At 37.6% G+C, this 16,398-nt stretch overlaps 1 protein-coding gene across 1 annotated transcript; it reads left to right on the plus strand.

The window, feature by feature from the left end:
- Positions 1–480: 480 nt before the first annotated feature.
- LOC148562389 (uncharacterized) lies at positions 481–2,224 on the plus strand. The gene is made up of 3 exons (XM_088490877.1): positions 481–1,176; positions 1,543–1,747; positions 1,854–2,224. Exons 1-3 carry the CDS (start codon positions 481–483, stop codon positions 2,222–2,224), a joined length of 1,272 nt encoding a protein of 423 aa, XP_088347003.1.
- Positions 2,225–16,398: the final 14,174 nt, after the last annotated feature.

Below are 16,398 nucleotides of genomic sequence, written 5' to 3' on the forward strand. Positions count from 1 at the left end.
GCAGTAAAATCCCTACCCTTCTTCAATCTGATGAAAAAGGGGATAGCATTCGAATGGACCCCAGCGTGTGAGGAAGCATTCAACCACTTCAAGAAGATCCTAGTAACGCCTCCGGTGCTCGGAAAGCCCAAGGACGGAGAGCCACTCTACCTCTACCTAGCAGTAACAGAGGAAGCACTTGCAGCAGTGCTCGTAAGAGAAGAAGCGAAAGCTCAGCAACCGATTTACTTCGTGAGCAGGGCACTACAAGGAGCAGAGCTGAGGTACAGCAAACTAGAAAAACTGGCGCTGACACTCCTAACCTCCTCCCGAAGGTTGAGGCAATACTTCCAGGGTCACCGTATAGTCATGAGGACGAACCAAGCAATTCGCCAAGTACTCCAAAAACCCAATTCGGCCGGCAGGATGATGACCTAGGCCATCGAGCTCTCCCAATACGACTTGTAGTATGAGCCCCGGCATGCAATTAAGGCACAGGCAATGGCAGATTTCTTGGTAGAGGTGACCGGTGATCCCCCCGAGGAAACGGGCACACGATGGAGGCTCCACGTAGACGGGGCCTCCAACCAGACGTTCGGGGGAGCCGGGGTCATCTTAGAAAGCCCAGCGGGAGTCATATACGAGCAATCAACCAAGTTTGAGTTCCCTGTGTCGAACAATCAAGCAGAATATGAAGCCCTCTTAGGAGGACTGACGTTAGCTCGGGAAATCGGGGCAACAAGACTGGAGGTATGCAGCGACTCACAAGTCGTCACCTCACAGGTAAACGGAAGCTATCAAGCAAGGGACCCCCTTCTACAAAAATATTTGGAAAAAGTAAGAGAATTGACAAGAGATTTCCAAGAGGTCACGGTCCAACACGTTCCAAGAGAAAGGAACACACGGGCAGACCTCCTGTCCAAACTAGCAAGCACGAAGCCAGGAGCGGGTAACCGATCTCTCATCCAGGGCATGGTGAAGGAACCGACCGTCGCCCTCCACTTGGCGGAGTCAAGCCCCTCCTGGTTGGACCCGATCACGAACTTCCTAGAACTCAGCAAGTTACCTGACGATGAGAAGGCGGCCAAAACATTGAGAAGGGAGGCAGCCAGATACGCAATCATACAAGGGCAACTGTTCAGAAAGGGGCTCAGCCAACCCCTGTTGAAGTGCTTACACCCCGACCAGACGGACTATGTACTTAGAGAAGTCCATGAGGGATGTTGCGGCCACCACATCGGGGGCAAGGCCCTAGCGAGGAAGCTCATCCGAGCTGGATATTACTGGCCATCAATGATGAAAGACTCCAGGGAATTTGTCAGAAAGTGCGTAAAGTGTCAACAACACGCCAACTTCCATAAGGCGCCGGCCTCCGAGTTGAGCCTGCTGACGTCTACGCGACCTTTCGCTCAATGGGGAGTTGACCTTTTAGGACCTTTCCCGGTTGGCCCAGGACAAGTCAAATATCTCATAGTCGCCATCGACTACTACACCAAATGGATAGAGGCTGAGCCACTAGCCAGCATATCTTCCTCCAATTACAGAAAGTTCATGTGGAGACAGGTGATAACCCGTTTCGGTATCCCGGAGGTCGTCATTTCGGACAACGGGATGCAATTCACTGACAAGAAGTTCGCGGAGTTCCTCACCGGCCTAGGAATAAAACAGAAGTTTTCCTCGGTGGAACATCCCCAGACAAACGGGCAAGTGGAGGCCGCAAACAAAGTGGTCCTACTCGGCCTCAAGAAGCGCTTAGACAACAAAAAAGGTGCTTGGGCCGACGAACTCGCGTCGGTCCTCTGGTCCTACCAAACAACCAAACAAAGCTTTACAGGGGAAACCCCTTTTTCGTCTAACATACGGGGTCGACGCAGTGATACCCGTCGAAATCGGCGAACCGAGCCCACGGCTATTACTTGCAGGTGTTGACGAAGCGGTAGAAAAGGACCTGGTAGAAGAGACCAGAGAGATGGCCCAATTGTCAGAAACGGCATTAAAACAAAGAATAGCCCTGCGCTACAACACTAAAGTCCTCAGGAGGGATTTTGAGGAAAGAGACCTCGTCCTACGACGCAACGACGTCGGTCTACCGACCCCAGGAGAAGGAAAACTCGCGGCAAATTGGGAAGACCCCTACAGAATCAAAGAAGTGCTCGGTAAAGGTGCCTACAAGCTGGAAATACTCGATGGTAGGGAGATCCCGAGAACTTGGAACGCAGGTAACCTGAGGAGATTCTACTCGTAGCTTGGGCTTACCGACCAAGCGGCCTGATAAGCTGGGTAGAGTTTTGCCTTGATCAAATGTCAATTCTCAATTGCTTACTTTTATCAAATGCCTATTGTGTTCATAAACTTGTCTAGCTAACGACTAATTCTTACTTGTCCAAATTCTTCTGTTTTTTATCTTTCGATGCGTAATTCACGATATCGTACTCGTAAACGGCAACCCGGGACTGATCACCCCAGGAAGCCAACGGAACCATGGCCATACCAAGCGGCTTTGCAAACAAAACTACGACGGTTCTAATCGGATTACCAGCGCAAACGGAAAAACGGGCACAAGCAATAAGCCCGCCCCAAAAGGCGGTAACAAAAATAAAACGCCAAACAAGATAAACAACAATAACGACAAGACGACCAAGCGACCAACTAAGCATAAAAGTAATAAGTTCACAAAAAAATGTTCAACAAATCCACACTAACCCAAAGTTACAAGAAATCACTTTCTAGGCATATCGACAATCTTGCCGTCCTGGATCATTTTGAAGACACCAATAGCCGATGTGTCAAAATCGGGAGCCACGATCTTTACCTGAGCCTTCAGGGCGTCCTCAGTCATGGAGATCGCATTCTTCCCTTGCTCTTTGGTTGCTTTCAGCTTCTTCCTGAGCTCTTCAACCTCGGCTTTAGCAGCTTTAACCGACGAAACGGCTTGGTCACGTTCCTGCTCCAAGACCGCCACCCGACCCTGAGCGGCATTCAGCTGGCTCTCCAGGGTCATCTCCCGCTCGGCTAAACGGGCCACCGTCTCGTTGGAAGCCTTCAATTTCTCCTCGGTAGATGTCGTTTTCTCCTCAGAGGCCTTGAGCTTCTCCCCCATCTCAGACAACTGGCTCTGAAGCAGCTCAACTTGCACCTTGAAATCATTGTTTGCCTTGACAGAGGATTCGAGTTTCCTCCAGAGAGCCTGCATTCCCGACAACTCGAACTCAGCCTTTCGAGCTATCACGGCCCCCTGGAGCAAAGTCCGGTACATCCATCTCGCCTGTCCAGCCAGGTCGGTTCCATGAAAATGCTCCTCCGTCCCAGGGATCAGCTGGGAGTCAATAAACTTTGTAGCATCAAAATTTCTTTCCATAATCGTGAGAGTCCCTTCCGGGCTGGCAGACGCCCTCCGCCTCTTAGGGGTGTGGATGAGTTCCACATCATCATCTTCCTGATGGGTGGAGGACGAATGCCCACCAACGACCACCTCCTCGGAAAGGGGGGAAGCCTGCGCCCCTGCTGGATTCTTCTCCGACATACCGGTATCATGGGGAGAGGGCACAGCTTGACCCTCCTTCTCCCCGGAAGGGCCCCCCGACTTCCCGGCATCTTCCTCTTCGGCCTTCTCTTCATCACTGTCCTCGAAGAAGGTCTTCATCAAATTTTCAAGCCCTATTACTGAGGCAGACATCTCCACTGCAGCAAACAGATAAATACATCAGTCGTCAGATCAAGAAAAACAAGCAATGATAAACAGTACGCTACAAAACAAAACGACTCACGGATATAGCTCCTGGCGGCCTCCCGTTCACCCATGAGAAGATGGGGGTTCACGGGGTTCTTCCCAAAGAGGGCAAACAACACATCCGCTATTTTCTTATCTACAGGGGACATCCCTTTGTACGTCACCTTAATAAAAGAATTAGACCCCGCCCCAAAACTCCAATAAGTTGGGATGAGGCGCTCCCCCTCTAACGATAACCAAAAGGGATGGCGACCTTTAGCAGGGCGAACTTTAAAGAATTTGTCCTTGAACCCATGGTAAGAGTCCTCGAACAGACCAAATATCCTCCGACCTTGGGCAGACCGGAAAGAAAGGAACCCTTTTCTCGCCTTCCCTTGTTTGGAGGGGTTAGTGAGGTTGAAGAAAAAGAGGAAGACATCCACTGATGCCGGCAGCTCGAGATATTCACAGACCATCTCGAAACAGTGGATAGAAGCCCAGCTGTTCGGATGGAGCTGCGACGGCGACACGGATATCCGACCAAGGAGAGACATCTGAAAGTAAGAGAAGGGTAGGCGAACGCTGACTTGGGTGAACATGGCCTTGTAAAACCAGATCCAGTCGGCAACCCGGGAAGAACGGAGGTTGATCTCGTACAACCGCTCGTCGGGGGCAGGAACGAAGGTCTCATAGTTAGTCTCTTCGTCCGTCCCCCCACATAAGTACCTGGCTTGCCGGAATTCCGTCAGCTCTTCCAGATCCATCTGGTTAGGCGAGTCCTTTATGTCCGAGATCACCCAAGCGTAAGGGTCGTAATTTGCGGCAGAAGTAGAAGTCCGAGCGACAACACGAGGCATACCTACAGCGGGGTACCACTCCGTTAGACTATGAGATCGGGAGCCTGGAAAACGCCCAGAAACTATGTTCATCCTACTCAACAAAAGCCTCAACAAGGCTTTAATAATGGTGGAAGATACAGGTTTAACAATAGTAAACCTTTTCCATCATCCACTCAGCAACAGACAGAGAACTCTGGACAAAATACCTCTAATTTAGCAAACTTAGTCTCTGATCTGTCCAAGGCCACTGTAAGTTTCATGAATGAAACAAGGTCCTCCATTAGAAATTTGGAGGCACAAGTGGGCCAGCTGAGTAAAAAGATCATTGAAATCCCTCCTAGTACTCTCCCAAGCAATACAGAAGAAAATCCAAAAGGAGAGTGCAAGGCCATTGAATTGATCACCATGGCCGAACCTGTAAAGGAAGGAAAGGACGTGAATCCCAAGGAGGAAGACCTCCTAGGACGTCCAGTGATCAATAAGGAGCTTCCCTTTGAGGAACCAAAGGAATCTGAGACTCATCTAGAGACCATAGAGATTCCATTAAACCTCCTTATGCCATTCGTGAGCTCTGATGAGTATTCCTTTTCTGAAGAGAATGAGGATGTCACTGAGGAGCAAGTCACCAAGTACCTTGGTGCAATCATGAAGCTGAATGCCAAATTATTTGGCATTGAAACTTGGGAAGATGAACCTCCCTTGTTCACCAATGAACTAAGTGATCTGGATCAACTGACATTACCTCAGAAGAAACAGGATCCTGGAAAGTTCTTAATACCTTGTACCATAGGCGCCATGATCTTTAAGGCTATGTGTGACCTTGGTTCAGGAATAAACCTCATGCCCCTCTCTGTAATAGAGAAACTGGGAATCTATGGGGTGCAAGCTGCTAAAATCTCATTAGAAATGGCAGACAATTCAAGAAAACAAGCTTATGGACAAGTAGAGGACGTGTTAGTAAAGGTTGAAGGCCTTTACATCCCTACTGATTTCATAGTCCTAGATACTAGGAAGGATGAGGATGAATCCATCATCCTAGGAAGACCTTTCCTAGCCACAGCAAGAGCTGTGATTGATGTGGACAGAGGAGAATTGATCCTTCAAATAAATGAGGACAACCTTGTGTTTACAACTCAAGGATCTCTCTCTGCATCCATGGAGAGGAAGCATAAAAAGCTTCTCTCAAAGCAGATTCAAACAAAGCCCCCACAGTCAAACTCTAAGTTTGGTGTTGGGAGGCCACAACCAAACTCTAAGTTTGGTGTCAAACCCCCATATCCAAACTCTAAGTTTGGTGTTGGGAAGTCTCAACAAAGCTCTGCACATCTGTGAGGCTCCATGAGAGCCCACTGTCAAGCTATTGACATTAAAGAAACGCTTGTTGGGAGGCAACCCAATGTTTATTTATCTAATTTTCATTGTTTTTCATGTTTTATTAGGTTTATGATCATGTGGAGTCACAAAATAAATATAAAAATTGAGAACAGAATCAAAAACAGCAGAAGAAAAATCACACCCTGGAGGAAGACCTTACTGGCGTTTAAACGCCAATAAGAAGCATTTGGCTGGCGTTCAACGCCATAACAGAGCATGGTTCTGGCGCTGAACGCCCAAAATGGGCAGCATCTGGGCGTTTGAACGCCAGAATTGCACCCTGGAGAAGAGCTGGCGCTGAACGCCCAGAACAAGCATGGTTCTGGCGTTCAACGCCAGAAATGGACAACAAATGGGCATTCAACGCCCAAAACAAGCACCAATCTGGCGCTGAACGCCTAGAGTTGTGTGCAAGGGCATTTTGCATGCCCAATTTGGTGCAAGGTTGTAAATCCTTGAACACCTCAGGATCTGTGGACCCCACAGGATCACCTCAGGATCTGTGGACCCCACAGGATCCCCATCTACCTCCACTCACTTCTTCTCACCCCTCTTTCACACAATCCCATAAACACTCTTCCCCAAAACTTTTCACCAATCACCTCAATCTCTCTTCCCTATCACCACTTCACCACTCACATCCATCCACTCTTCCCGATAAACCTACCTCATAAACTCCACATACCTTCAAAATTCAAAATCAATTTCCCACCCAAACCACCCCATATGGCCGAAACTTACCCACCCTCCCTTCCCTATATATAGCCCTCCATTCCTCCTCATTTTCACACAACACAACCCTCTCTTTCCCTTCTTGGCCGAAACACATCTTTCTCTCCCTCTCCTCCATTTCTTCTTCTTCTTCATCTCTTCTTTCTTCTCTTGCTCGAGGGCGAGCAATATTTTAAGTTTGGTGTGGTAAAAGCATAATCTTTTTGTTTTTCCATTACCATTGATGGCACCTAAGACCGGAGAATCCTCTAGAAAAGGGACAGGGAAGACAAAAGCTTCCACCTCCGAGTCATGGGAGATGGAAAGATTCATCTCCAAAATCCATCAAGACCACTTCTATGATGTTGTGGCCAAGAAGAAGGTGATCCCCGAGGTCCCTTTCAAGCTCAAGAAGAATGAGTATCCAGAGATCCGACATGAAATCCAAAGAAGAGGTTGGGAAGTTCTAACAAAACCCATCTGACAAGTCGGCATCCTAATGGTTCAAGAGTTCTATGCCAATGCATGGATCACTAGGAACCATGATCAAAGTAAGAACCCGAACCCAAAGAATTATCTCACCATGGTTCGGGGGAAATAGTTAGATTTTAGTCCAAAAAACGTGAGGTTGGCGTTTAACTTGCCCATGCTGCAAGGAGATGCACGCCCCTACACTAGAAGGATCAACTTTAATCAAAGGTTGGACCAAGTCCTCATGGACATATGTCTTTTGAAGTTGTTGTTTAAGAATGTTAAATATGTTGGCTCTTGAAAGAATGATGACAAGGAGACATATTATTTGATAATCTGAAAAATCATAAAAATGATTCTTGAAGCAAGAAAAAGCAGCAAAGAATAAAGCTTGCAGAAGAAAAAAAAAAAAGAAAGAAAAAGAAAAAGCAAGCAGAAAAAGCCAAAAGCTCTTAAAACCAAGAGGCAAGAGCAAAAAGCCAATAACCCTTAAAACCAAAAGGCAAGGGCAATAAAAAGGATCCCAAGGCTTTGAGCATCAGTGGATAGGAGGGCCTAAAGGAATAAAATCCTGGTCTAAGCGGCTAAACCAAGCTGTCCCTAACCATGTGCTTGTGGCGTGAAGGTGTCAAGTGAAAACTTGAGACTGAGCGGTTAAAGTCAAGGTCCAAAGCAAAAAAAAAGAGTGTGCTTAAGAACCCTGGACACCTCTAATTGGGGACTTTAGCAAAGCTGAGTCACAATCTGAAAAGGTTCACCCAATTATGTGTCTGTGGCATTTATGTATCCGGTGGTAATACTGGAAAATAAAGTGCTTAGGGCCACGGCCAAGACTCATAAAGTAGCTGTGTTCAAGAATCATCATACTGAACTAGGAGAATCAATAACACTATCTGAACTCTGAGTTCCTATAGATGCCAATCATTCTGAACTTCAATGGATAAAGTGAGATGCCAAAACTATTCAAGAGACAAAAAGTTATAAGTCCCGCTCATTTAATTGGAGCTATGTTTCATTGATAGTTTGGCATTTATAGTATATTCTCTTCTTTTTATCCTATTTGATTTTCAGTTTCTTGGGGACAAGCAACAATTTAAGTTTGGTGTTGTGATGAGCGGATAATTTATACGCTTTTTGGCATTGTTTTCAGTATGTTTTTAGTAGAATCTAGTTACTTTTAGGGATGTTTTTATTAGTTTTTATGTTAAATTCACATTTCTGGAATTTACTATGAGTTTGTGTGTTTTTCTGTGATTTCAGGTATTTTCTGGCTGAAATTGAGGGACTTGAGCAAAAATCAGATTCAGAGGTTGAAGAAGGACTGCTGATGCTGTTGGATTCTGATCTCTCTGCACTCAAAATGGATTTTCTGGAGCTACAAAACTCAAAATGGCGTGATTTCAATTGCGTTGGAAAGTAGACATCCAGGGCTTTTCAGCAATATATAATAGTCCATACTTTGCCCAAGTTTAGATGACGCAAACTGGCATTTAACGCCAGCTCTCTGCCCAATTCTGGCGTCCAGCGCCAGAAACAAGTTGCAAAGTGGAGTTCAACGCCCAAAATGGCACAAAAGCTGGCGTTCAACTCCAAGATTGACCTCTACATGTGTATACTTCAAGCTCAGCCCAAGCACATACCAAGTGGGCCCCGGAAGTGGATTTATGCATCAATTACTTACTTCTGTAAACCCTAGTAACTAGTTTAGTATAAATAGGACTTTTTACTATTGTATTAGACATCCTGGATTGTATTTTTGATCCTGTGATCACGTTTTGGGGGCTGGCCATTCGGCCATGTCTGGACCTTTCACTTATGTATTTTCATACGGTAGAGTTTCTACACTCCATAGATTAAGGTGTGGAGCTCTGCTGTTCCTCAAAGATTAATGCAAAGTACTACTGTTTTTCTATTCAATTCAACTTATTCTGCTTCTAAGATATTCATTCGCACTTCAACATGAATGTGATGAACGTGACAATCATCATCATTCCCCATGAACGTGTGCCTGATAACCACTTCCGTTCTACCTTCGATTGAATGACTATCTCTTGGATCTCTTAATCAGAATCTTCGTGGTGTAAGCTAGATTGATGGCGGCATTCATGAGAATCCGGAAGGTCTAAACCTTGTCTGTGGTATTCTGAGTAGGATTCTGGGATTGAATGACTGTGACGAGTTTCAAACTCGCGATTGCTGGGCGTAGTGACAAACGCAAAAGGAGGGTGAATCCTATTCCAGCATGATCGGAAACCTCAGATGATTAGCCGTGCTGTGACAGAGCATTTGGACCATTTTCACAAGAGGAGGGGATGTAACCATTGACAACGGTAATGCCCTTGCATAAAGCCAGCCATGGAAAGGAGTAAGACTGATTGGATGAAGACAGCGGGAAAGCAGAGATTCGGAGGAACGAAAGCATCTCTACACGCTTATCTGAAATTCTCACCAATGAATTACATAAGTGTTTCTATCCTTAGTTTATTATTTATTTTCGAAAACTCCATAACCATTTTATATCCGCCTGACTGAGATTTACAAGGTGACCATAGCTTGCTTCATACCAACAATCTCCGTGGGATCGACCCTTACTCACGTAAGGTTTATTACTTGGACGACCCAGTACACTTGCTGGTTAGTTGTATCGAAGTTGTGACAAATTATGAATTGAGATAAGAGCACCAAGTTTTTTTGGAGCCATTACCAAAGATCACAATTTCGTGCACCAAGCGCAAAAGACTGGGGGCAAAATAGTCTTTGCGTACGGGGATTCCCAACCCATTATGAGCATTCAATGCTCAGCACGGAGAACGAAGCGCTGAACGGTTACCTCAGTAACCAAAAGACACGCGCGCAGGGGGCACGTTCCCCCCACGGGCGGCCGATCTGGCGACGACGTATGAAGAAAGAGAGAACGCGCCACCAATAGTCCTCACGGCTACCACTGGCGCGTGGGGCACTGTTACGGCCTGGCCCAAACCTTCTGCTGGCTTGGGCCGACCCGAGCTCCACCCGACCCGGGCGGTCAGGGATAGGGCGCTCCATCGCCGACCCGGGCACGCGTCCGTAACAGCTCATCCACAGCTGTGAAGGGAGCGCCTCGGAAATAGTGGGCCTGCCTTTACAGGGCCCACCTCTGACGGTATATAAGGGGAAGATTTGCTCTTCCCCAAGAGGTACGTCACATATCATATCACCCCCTTTTTGCTTGCGCATTTACTGACAAGAGCGTCGGAGTGTCTTTGCAGGTGGCACCCCCCTGTTTTCCGCAAGAAGTACTCGGGACCTCGTGCATCTCTGACCGGCGGCAGTTCACGACTTGACGAGCCCCTATCATCACCCAAGATCTTCACCCGAGCCGATCGGTAACCGACTTACCGAACATAATCCAAATACATGTCCTCAGATTTGTGATAAACATCAATATGGGAGTTGACAAATCGATTGTTTTGTCATTGTAAAACAAAAAGAAAATATTTATTGACAAATCGGCATTGCCAATTTGCGTTATTAATAAAAATTAATTTTTTATACAATATGGCACTCACAAATTATATTTAGTCAAATAAAAAATTATTTTTTTATAATACAGCATTACCATTTTGTATTTTTTTTTAAATTAAAAAATTTGATAAATCACAACTTAATATTAGAATTGTATGTGTTAGATCCTTCTACATATGTGTAAAGTACGAAAATCATCAAATATTTTTGAAAAATACTAAATTTATGATAATATTTAAAAAATTAGTCTCCAATTCTAAACTATAAAATCTTTAATTAAAAAAAAAAAAAAGAGAAACTAACAACTAATAAAAAAATCTAAAAATTTAGAGACTGAAGACTAATAACCAAATATCAAAGAATAAAATTAATAATTGAAAAAATAAAAGTTTGTGGAGTAATTTTAGAGTTTCACTGATAAATTTAAGAGTAAAGTATCGTTTTTGTCTCTAACGTTTGGGTAAATCTTATTTGTGTTCCTAACGTTTAAATCGTCCTATTTGTATCCTTAACATTTATAAAAATGATTCAATGTTATCCTACTATCAATTATACTAACAAATCAGATTATATTTTTCAATTATTCTCACTTGGATGTATTCATTCTCAATTAGTCAATTAGGTCTCACTTGGATGTGTTCGATTTTAATATTATACCCACTATTTCTGTTTAGATTCAATTATGTCCCTAAAAAAGTGAATTATGTAAATGTTGTAGGAATTAGTTTCAACATTTGATGAGTTATTTTTCGGAGTAGATCATCGATTCTATCCCAGACATTTGTATTCTAACTTCAAGAAGAGATTTTCAAAACTCAAACTAAAGCACTCATGATGTGTAATTGACGGCAGGATAACATTGAATCACTTTTACAAACGTTAGAGATATAAATAGAACGATTTAAACGTTAGGAACACAAATAAGATTTACCCCAAACATTAGGGACAAAAACGAAATTTACTCTAAATTTAATCGTTCAACATTATATATAAAAAACTAATCTTTTAGCCATCCCACATGCAAAGGACGCTCCCTTGCACGCATAGGCAAACAAGAAGCAACGGCTAGTTAGGGAAGGGAATGCAACATCCCAACGGTCATCACCACCACCTGCAGGGGAATTATTCCAATGCAAAATCCCTCTCATTTTGGATTTTTTATTTAAATAATTACTTTATTTATTGAAATAAATAATTATAAAAATTATTATAAAAATATATTTTTTAGTCCAACAATGCATGTTAGGGAATTAAGATGGTTCCAGCAAAAAATCAGCTAAATATCTTTGAGTAAATTCAAAACTTCTATGTAGATGGTGTTTATGTTAGACATTAGGATGTTTCTTTTCTTTGTAAATTGGATGGTTCAGAATTTATTTTTTGATTTATCATGTTTTAGGCATTTGGAGAGGGAAGGAGGATGAAGAGACGGAAGCTAATTGAATCAATTTTCGTGATTCACGTTGCAATGATACTAAACGTATCTCTTCCTAATTTAAAGGTGGTAAAATATTTAATAACCAATATTTTAAATCATAAATAAATAAAACTAATTACTAATTTATAATTAATTAAATTATTCTATTTTTGACTGATTTGGAGTTTGTTCTGTATACTTTTTCTTTTTAATCTTATCTCATTTATAATATAAATGAGATCATTATAAACATATCTCATTTACATCGTAATATTTTTATTTTCTCTTAGAAGTTAAAACAATAATATCAAAGGAACAGTAAAAACTCAGTCAAAACCCTTTAAATTTATCTTTATGATCATTACCAAAAATTAAAATACTTCAATTCTTCAGTCGTTTAATGTTATTGAATATTTCTAATTTTAGATCTTTAGAAGGTATCCTTATTAGTTTACCAACAGCAACACGGCAACACCTTAGTCTATTACACTAATGCCATTTAGACAATAATGACCTCTTAAGTAATCTTATTTATAATTATATATGTATCTATTATTCACGTATATCTTTATGATTTATTTGTTATTCATTGGCATCATCTTTTAATTTTCTTGGTATTTATATAAGATTTCAAAATTAGTGAACAGTTGAGTTAAACAAATTTTTTCTAATATTTCAATTAAAAATAAGAGAAATAATAAAAATACTTCATTAATACAAAAAATAATCACTAAATTATCTACTATATATTTGTACATGTTACTTTATATACTTTTTCAACAAAGCAATCAATTACTAAAATAACTTGAAATAGTAAAATAATCAAATTTTTTATAGTAACATATTCAAAATTTTTATGAACAAATATATAATTTTATAGGTGAATTCTATGATGTAGAAATAATTTTTTTCTACACATGAAGAAATGAACGTGGCATAGGTTTAAGAGTGACACATATATCTTACTATTATTATTTTGTTCAGATGTGACAAGACAAATGTATCAAAGTTCAAATTTTGTCCTTTTTTTTTAATTAAATATTAATACTAATAAAATTTTAATTACAGATATATTTTTGTTGTATTGGAAAAAAAAATTGGGCCAAAGAAAAACAATAATTTTTGAACTGTAATAGATTACTATTAAATAGATTACTATTAAAAAAATATATTTTATTGTGTTTACTTTATCAATAAAATTAATTAGTTTTTATTAAATATTTAAGTATGCATAAATAATATTAAATACTACAAACAATAAATATTAAAAAAATAAATATTTAAATTCAAAATTTAGTCTCTAAATTATTGTGTATAATACTAAATTTTTCTTACATTTTGTATAAGAAATTAACAAGTGTTATTTTTATTTTGTGAGAATATCTTTAAAAAAAATTGTCAATAATACTAATTTTTTCTTATAATTTGTATAAAAAATTAACAAGTGTTATTTTTATTTTGTGAGAATACCTTTAAAAAAATTTGTCATTTGATTTATGAATTAGTTAAAAAAAACTCTTTAGTCCATGAATTATTTATTTTTTAAAATTAATTTATAATATTTCGATTTATAGTAAGAATGATAATTTATTTTAGAATTACAAATATCACAACAAAGTTAAATTTAAAAAGATAAAAAAATATTCATATGCAAAATTGGAACATAAGTAAATATTCATACATATAAAATAATTTTTAATATTGAACATTTAAAAAAATATTCATACGTACCAAATAATTTGGATTATATTTCAGACTTCAGATTTGTTTTTTAAGTTTTTTTCCTCATCTTTTTAAATTTAACTTTGTTGTTATATTTATAATTTTAAATAAATTATCATTCATACTATAAATCAAAATATTATAAATTAATTTAAAAAGTAAATAATTCATGGACTAAAGAATTTTTTTAACTAATTCATAACTCAAATGACAAATTTTTTTTAAAGGTATTCTCACAAAAAAAAATTAACACTTGTTAATTTTTTATACAAAATGTAAGAAAAATTTAATATTATTGACAAATTTTTTTTAAAGGTACTCTCACAAAATAAAAATAACACTTGTTAATTTCTTATACAAAATATAAGAAAAATTTAGTATTATACACAATAATTTAGAGACTAAATTTTGAATTTAAATATTTATTTTTTAATATTTATTGTTTGTAGTATTTAATATTATTTATGCATACTTAAATATTTAATAAAAACTAATTAATTTTATTGATAAAGTAAACGCAATAAAATATATATCTTTAATAGTAATCCATTACAATTCAAAAATTATTGTTTTTCTTTGGCCCAATTTTTTTGTCCAATACAACAAAAATATATCTGTAATTAAAGTTTTATTAGTATTAATATTTAATTAAAAAAAGGACAAAATCTGAAATTTGATGCATTTGTCTTATTACATATGAATAAAGTAATAATAGCAAAAGATAGGTGTCACTCCTAAACTTATGCCACGTTCATTTCTTCATGTGTAGAAAAAAATTATTTCTACATCATAGAATTCACCAATTTTATATGGTGGTTGATTGATGATTGATTTATTGTGTTTATATAATATTAGTGACTCAACAAGTATTATTATAACTCAGTTGCTTTTTTATTGAGTTTAAGAAATTATTTTTATATTTTTATTTTTTAATTATAAATTTAATATCAATAAGTAAAAAATAAATTATAAAAAATTAAATTTCTTAAATTATTTAACATGTAGAACGTATGCAATAAATAAATTTGAATTAGAAAAATAAGCTTAAAAAAGAATACGTTGTTATTATATGTAACAAAATCAAGATAAAAATTTATTAACATTATCTACAAATTAGTAATTTATAGATATTATTAAATTTATTTATTTTTTCATAGGGACATTGGGAGATGTTTCGTCTCTAAAAAAGTTTCCTGGTTTCCAAGGAGGATGAGGTCTAGATTGGAGGGATGGCTGAGGTTGTTGTGGCTTAGACAGGGACAAATGATGCCGTCCTTGGGGTGAAATGGATCTTATACATAAAAATAAAAAATGTTTTGAATATAAATAAATTACTAAATAAAATTTAATAATAAATAAAAATTATTTCTTCAATCTTATACTTTAATTTTATTATTTTTTAAAATTATTAATTTTTATTTTGATTATATCATCTTATCATATTATACCCTATCTTTTTCTCTTATTATTTTTTATACATATATAACTATTATTGTCTCACCGTCACTATTATGTTGTTTTGTTTTATTCTCTTTCTTTATTTTTTTCGATTTTTTATTCACCCCACCATAATTAATTATCACTGTACCATGATCGCAACTCTCATTTTTATTTTTCGCTTCATAACTACCCATTGTACATGTTAATTTTTGAGTTGTTGAAGATTTGCTATTTTTTTTATTTAAATATCTAGATACATAACTATTATATAGTTATTTAGTTTTCATATTTGCTTGTTAAGTTATATTTTATCATTTTAAGAAGAAATTTAAGATATCAAGTATTTAAAATTTTTGTTCAAATGATCAAAATTGGTCAATAATTATAAAGATAATAATTATAAAAAATAATGTCAAATATATTATATTTATAAAAGAATAATATTATATGAACACTACTATTTTAACTTCTATTAATATATATAATTGACCTATAAAAAAGTTGACATTATTGAGTAACTCTTCTACTCTCAACACTATTTATAATAATTTTTAATCTTTCTCTAGATCTAATATCTCAACTTCTATTTATCCAAATAATAAAATTTTTAAAGTTTTGTTTAATTTTAAAATAGAATAGCAACTACTATATTGTTAGTTTTTTTCTAATATGTTTAGAAAATTAATTTTTATATTTTTAAATTATAAATTTGAGATAAAAATTAAAAAAATAATAAATAATAAATTATTGATAAATAAAAACTAAAAATAATTTTTTATAAGTTATATATTTTTTATTGTATAAAATAATTAAATTTGAATTAATTTAGGTATAATACTAAAATCATTATATTATTATTATGTGTAACAATCAAGATAAAAATTTATAATTATTTATAAATTTATTTATTTTTCAATCTTATTTAATTTGAAGTAGATATAAAAATTTATATTTAAAGCACTCTTTTTCTCGTATAATTTTAATAGCTAAATTTTTTTAAAATTTTATTATCTTTAGGTTTATCATTGGCCAATGGGTTGCTGCATGAGTAAGACGGAATTCAAATTTCCAACACTTATTTAAGCGGACTACTAGTGAGTTAGCTACTAGACCAACCCAAGTACAGGGACGGACTTAGGGGGGGCGAGTGGAGGCCTCGGCCCCCCAACTTTTTTAAAAAAAGATTAATAGTAATAAGTTATTAAGTACGATTTAATTTTTTTAAAAATTTA

This window comes from Arachis ipaensis, chromosome B6 (assembly GCF_059453495.1).
Source record: "Arachis ipaensis isolate K30076 ecotype BB chromosome B6, ASM5945349v1, whole genome shotgun sequence".
In the NCBI taxonomy this organism is placed as follows: domain Eukaryota; kingdom Viridiplantae; phylum Streptophyta; class Magnoliopsida; order Fabales; family Fabaceae; genus Arachis; species Arachis ipaensis.